Source organism: Eretmochelys imbricata, chromosome 12, assembly GCF_965152235.1.
Source record: "Eretmochelys imbricata isolate rEreImb1 chromosome 12, rEreImb1.hap1, whole genome shotgun sequence".
Lineage (NCBI taxonomy): Eukaryota > Metazoa > Chordata > Testudines > Cheloniidae > Eretmochelys > Eretmochelys imbricata.
In genome coordinates this window covers 16,316,660-16,323,100 of record NC_135583.1, presented here as the reverse complement: position 1 = coordinate 16,323,100, position 6,441 = coordinate 16,316,660, and the positions used below count along the sequence as shown (strand labels likewise).

Genomic DNA, 6,441 nt, shown 5'->3' with positions numbered 1-6,441 from the left:
CCTATTTGTGAAGGAAGGGACTTCTCTATGTAAATAAAAGTGGTAGAGTCTGTCCATGAATGATGACAGTACACTAAGAGGTTCACATCTCAGCTTGAAATAAAGCCCATGAAGCATAGTGTCTAATTCTGCTGGAAAAAGTTTCAAAGTGTAAGTAAAAAAGAGGCTTCTGAATGGATCTGAAACCAAAGATCCATATCAGAGTATGAGATTTCATTTGGCGTTTCAGGTAGAGTCACAGTCAGAGTCCCATATGGTCTGTGGCAATGGTAGAAATTCTGCAGCTGGTTCAGATAAATTAATAATGTGAGATTTTTTTTTATTGAATTAGATATGAAAATTAGTAATGCAATCAGTGTATTAGTCCCCATATTATTTATTTCATATAAAATTCAGTTTATTCTGTCTCCAAATTCTCAGCTTTCAGGATGTCCCAGCTTGACATCTTTAGGTTTCAGAGTGAACATGAATGGGGTAGGTCACACTTCTATCACTGCTTCCATTTATACTCCATTCATGTTTTTCAAACTTTTCTTCACAACCATGCAGGCTAGAAATATCTGATTCTGTGACACATTTTTTTCTGAAAGAGGTGAATTCCAGTGCAAATTTTATGGCTGATGGGATTGATAAGTGACACAGAAACCATAGCCCTCTTGAATGTGATAGTTTGCAATGAAAATCAATTTACAAATGCTTGGGGAAAACATGAAAGGACGTTACTGTGTTTATTTGTTTATTTCTATATTCCTAAATGGAACAAAGAGTCCTCAAAAGTACAATAGAGCTAGAAACAACTGAGGTCCCCATCTGGAAATTTTCTGCACATACAGGGAAGTGTGTGTATGTAAGAGAGAGACCAACAGAGAGCACGTGAAAGGAAGGTGATCGTTTTCTGAAGCTGTTACCATGGCTAAGAAGAATAATACAAAGGTATCTAAAGACATACATGAAGTTCAACCAGAAAACAGCAGGCATTCTTTCGTACTCCACCCTGACAATGGTGGCCACCTATCCTTTATTTTAAGGGGCAAAATAATTTGGGGCCTGATCCCACAAGTTGCTGAGTACCTCCTATGCAGACTGAGTTCTGTAACAATGTAGCTCAGCAATTTGAAGGATCAAGATCTTAGTGTCTAATATCCCTTATCAAATCAATACAGGATGAATTTTGTCCCATATTTCAGCAATAATTATGCAAAGCTCATACATTATGTTACAAATAATAATGCCCTGACCCTGTCATGATGTCTGCACAGATGGACCCTGACACTGTTTGTGAAGTCATGGGGGCTCTGCAAGGACTTGTGGTACAGCTGTGTTGAGCTCATGGCAGAACTGGGGCCTCATTTTGTTTCAAGAGTTGAACATTGCAGGATAGAGTCCCTTTTAAAAATATTGCAGGGCATTTTTTTTAATTGCCCTTTTATTTCTTTGAAATGTATTTTGTAGATAGTCACTGTAACCCTGAGTAAGTCAGAGTTTGATTTAGCTTAAGAAAAAAGGCTAAGCTGGGAGGAAAATAGAACTGATATTATAATTTCAAATTGCTTAATATCTGTCAGAATTTTCACAGGTGAGTCTCAAGCCCCAAGGAGTCTGATTGATCTAAATCTCCCCCCCCCTTTCTTCTCCCCAAAACAAGAAGCAGTCTTCAAAGGAACAAATACATAACATAAGATATGGCCCAAATAAATTATTAAAATATATAAAAAGAAAGAGATTCAAAAAGAGATGCAAATTATTGGCGATTTGACAAGCAATTGATGCTGTTGCAATCACTGAACATCGCAATTCATGAGTTTTCTTTGCTAGACAGATAAATAGTTGAAATAATCTGGAAAGCAAATATCTCTCTCTCTCTCCATTATCCAGGGAACAATCAGCTATTAAAAGTTTTAGTTAATGTCTCGATAGTGATTGTGATTTGGAGAGTCACTTCACATCAGAGTTTCACAACATACATTTTGGACTCTCTAATAGAGATGCGTTCCAAGCCCGTTTCCCCTGAAATCAGAGTGTTTGAAAACACAGATGTAGACTGGAATTTTTTGGCCTGGACCCATCTGGATCAACCCCTGTATAGTTTGAATAGTGGTGTGTAGAGTAAAATTCTTGGAAATCTCAATTTTTTTCTTTCTCAAAACTTGAACTAGTAATCACTCTGCTCTCTTTGTTCTCTTTTATCTTTCTTAGCTGAACTACAAGAATCCCGAGGGAGATGTGATTTTCATAAAATAAAAAATAATGACCAGCAGAAGGAAGGAAATAAGTTTTTAATGACTCTGAAAATTCTCTTCACAAAACTGCAAGTTTTTTGATGTATCGTATCTGTAAAACAATAGTACTGTCCCAAATACTGGAAAAGGAAGAGAAGGTTTTTTTAAAAGTTTGATTTATGTTTTTTTTTTTTTTTTTTTTAAGGCTGATTGAGGCTTTTGTGCACCACTCTAAGCCATTAAGAAACATCTCTGGACCTGAACCTGCAAAACCTTTCCCATGTGAGCAATGGTTTCAGTGAGATGGCTTGTGTGAGGAAAGACGCACATGAGTAAGGGATTGAACCTTAAACCTGTAGAATATCTGCACTTTTCAAAACACTCCAGCTTTCCTGGAAATTAGGAAATTGAGAATCAAGGGCTATGTGGTTGTATGGTGCCCATCACCTTAGTATCTGAGTGCCTGAATTAACTTTACGCTGAAGGATAACTTGCAGAAGTTACAAAAAGGTATACATTTGTATTAAATTTCCAGGTACGGGTGCATTCTGCATTGGTGACAACAAGGCAGTATGTTACTCTGGGGTATGAGCTCATTCATATGAAGATTTTTTTTAAACAGTGAAAATATAGCAGAAGTATCCAGACCTGTGGTCCTGATGCAGGGAAAACTCTCAGAGATCAATGAGACATTAGCTTCGGAGGGAGCACAGTAATGGGTAATTAAAATGTTTAATAAACGGATTTTGAGTCCAGTCCTGCAGCCCGATGGGTTAATCCTGTGAGGTCTGAGTGCTGTCAAGTCCTGTGGAAGCTGATGGTCCCGGTTCTGGGGTTCCTTACAGCTCCTTTGAGCTGGCCGCAAAGCTGGAAGAATACTGTTATTCCCCTCATGGAATACTCCTGGAGTATGGGTGCTTCCCCAGTGTTGAAGTGCTAGTGAAACTGTCCCCTGCCACAATCCCCTTTGAAGCCACAGGCATATAAGGGAGGCATAGGGTGTGTTGCTGGAGCACATTGCACTCCTGCCTGCTCTGGGCTGCTGGTCAGCCTTATAGGGCAGATTCAGCAGAACCTCAATTAGAGCAGCCCCAGAGGCTGTTGTAGTTTGCACCAAGGACTGCTCCAGTTCCCAGCTAGTCCCATATCTACTTACTGCAAAACTGGCATAAAGCCACTTTTATTACCCACCCTGCTTTATGTCTGCAGTGAAATCACTTTGGCTGGGGCGGAGAATCAGGACCAATCGGAGGAAAACATAAAAATAAACACATTCAATAGACACCATTTATTAAAATGTGCAACCTCAGGGGCTGGCAGAGGTGGTATATTTTCCTCATTCAGCCCTGAGGGGAAGAAAAATTTGGAAAGCTGCAGCTCAAGGTGGGGAATGATGGGGATCTGAGTACGTTTCGAGCATGCAGCACGTTCCCAAAGTTTCCTCCCTGCAACTGCATGAACTAGTGCATCGGATTTAGCAAACACATTTCAGTTATTAGAAAGAGGCCTCCTCCTTTTGCCTTTCCTGGGCTTTCTCTGTGGCTCTGTGCTCTGCTGCCTGTGTCTGGCTGGAAGTGAAATGCACTAGAGCTGCTGCTGCTCCTTTTTTTTTTTTTTTTTTTTTTTTGAGACTCCAAAAGGATCTTTATTCCCTTTCATGTGCCGCCTCAGTCCAATAGGAATCCAGAGGCTGCCTGCAAGTGGTCTAATCTCAATGAGGTGTCAATCATGTTCCCTGGTGGGTGAAGTAAGGTCTTTTGTAACCGCCTCTGTCTTTGGGAAAAGAGAAGAGAGAGGAGAAAGACTTCAGCAGAGAGAGGAGGAACGCAGGACCGTGCTGCAGAAGGGGAACTGAGATTTGATTTTTGCTTTTGCTTTAGCAGGGGGGAAACTGGAGCACATGGATTTCTAAAAACGTTGGGATTTTATATATAGATAAATATATATATATATAAAACCCACCACTGAAAACAGTCCAATGAATCGCAATTGCAGATCAATGCAGAGAAATGGGGAAACTTCACTCGAAACATGGTTAGTTCCTTTCACTTGCTACTCCCACAGCCCTTTTCCCCTTGTTTGGATGGCGTGTTGTTTGTTGTGATTTTTTTATACTGGTGTCTAATGATCTTCCTGTATTATTTTTTTCCCCTACACTTTCCCATGGACCTGCCTAGCTGCCGTTTGTAAACCGAGAGAAAGTCCAGAAGGTAGGGATGGCTCTGTATTCCTGGTAACTTTCACATCCCCCTACCCCTCTCTCTCCCCTCAAACTTTCTGCGGCGGGTTCGGTGGGACTGTGGTGGCCGGCTCAGGTTTATACCCCAGGTGCTGGTCCACCCCCCCACCCCCCAGCACTCCCACCCTGGGGCAGGCAGAGGGCATGGGTGTGCTGCTCCAGTATGTGGCATTGTCTCTTGTGCTTTCCTTAGGTGATAGTTTTGCAGTGAACGCCTCTCTAGCTCGGAAAGGGATTGAGGACTGGATGGTGAAGCAGAAATACTTCGGTAGCAGCGGGGGCAGCAGTACGGGACTCCTGCAAGGCTGCCAGCACCGGGCTGTTTGCAGGCTCTCCAGCACCAGGGTATGTCAGTGTCTCAGCTGCTCAAACTCCCCCACTCCCCCTTCCCTCTTCAAACACTAAAAGCCCAAGCCCCTTTCTCCCTTCCCTTCCCAGGATCAGCTGTGAGGAGGCTCTGCTTTGCCCAGATGCTGCTTTTAGGGGCTGCCCTGGTGGGTGGCTTCTTTCCTTGTGCCCCTTTGACAAGGTTAGAATCCCAGAACAAAGTCTGCTCTGGCATAAGAGCCTGCCAGAAGTACAAGCACCTGCCCACTAGTTTATTAGCCGGACGATTAGTACAAAACCCACTGCAAACAGGAACAAACAGAAAACCATTGGAATGCGCCCAGCTCCCAAAACGTACCAAGAGAAGCTACTGTCTGTGGCAGAGAGCTATTGCTGTGGCTCTTTGACATAGGAGTTCAGGAGAGCCGAGCCACGAAAGAGCCTTTTTACTTTCCAAAAGTGTTATTTGCTGATTTGGTCACGCTATTAGTGCATGGGTGATTTTCTTTTTAAGGAGTTTTTGAGCTTGCCACTTGTCACTTCCCAGCTCATCTGTGTGCACATGCTGCTTGGGGGAAGTCTATGTAACCAATTCACCCTAAATCCTCCGGGTAAAGTTTGGGCAAGAGTGGGGTTGTAGGTTTCTTTCTTAATGCTGTCCCTTGAAACTCAAGGGAATGATGGGGGAGTAGAAGACCGTGATTCTCAAATATTGTCCATCTACTCTTTTAGGATCTCATCCAAAGCTCACTGAAGTGTATGGAAAGACTCCCACTGATTTCAATGTGCTTTGGATCAAACCCTTAAACTGGGTCAGTGGAAGAGTAACCTGAGAGATGAGGAGACTAGAATCTGTGCTTCCCAGTGCAGGAATGTGTGTCAGAAAACACAGTTAGGGCAGCAACACCAAACATCCTGCAAACTTTTGTGTTTGTGAGGAGACATTTCGTCGTAAATGGTGCAGTTTTTACTTAACATCTGGACTTTACCTTTCCTCTTGTTTGAGATGTGAGAATGGATAAGAGACTATGTTGGGGTCTTAAAACCTTTCTCTTGTGCTTGGGGGTCTATAATCTTAAAACCTTTCTCTTGTGAGAATTGATAAATAATTTGGAAATCATTGGAGGCTGGGTGAAAGGAGTAATATGCTATATAAGTGTTATTTATTATCAGTGGACAAATTAATTTTGCTCCCTGTTAAACTCTCTTAGCCACCATTGGTTTGAGGGTTTGGCTTGGAGTTTTGTGTTGGAGAAAATGTGATGACAGTGGGAGAAAGAATTTCTTACTTAAAACAGTGTGTGCATAATCTGTATCAATAAATAGAATATAATAATTCTGCCTACAATTATTCTTCAGATAAACCCACTTTTGCAAGTCAAACTTTTGAGATGTGTGTGTTCTACCCTTAACGGGCAGGTTTGTCTAGGAAGGAGAGTCTCAAATTTAAACTGAATACAAAAAGAAAACATGAGTTTAAAATATAGGGAAAACCTCACAAATTCTAACATAAGTTTTATGAATCTCAACGATACTTTGAGAGACTTGCAAAACTCTTACTCCATGAGTTTTATTTATCTCTATATATATTAGTAAAAAGTCATTGTTTTTCTTAGTTAATTAAGCAATTAGCTAAATTATCCATACTTTTTACTG

At 41.5% G+C, this 6,441-nt stretch overlaps 1 protein-coding gene across 1 annotated transcript in view; it reads left to right on the top strand.

Moving 5' to 3' along the window:
- The first annotated feature begins 4,228 nt into the window (after window positions 1–4,228).
- The window catches only part of NKD1 (NKD inhibitor of Wnt signaling pathway 1), a 140,761-nt gene continuing 138,548 nt past the window's right edge, over window positions 4,229–6,441 (top strand). Inside the window, exons 1-3 of the mRNA XM_077831350.1 lie at window positions 4,229–4,253; window positions 4,397–4,429; window positions 4,652–4,803. Coding sequence (XP_077687476.1) covers window positions 4,229–4,253; window positions 4,397–4,429; window positions 4,652–4,803 — 210 coding nt within the window. The remainder of the gene's footprint in view (window positions 4,254–4,396; window positions 4,430–4,651; window positions 4,804–6,441) is intronic.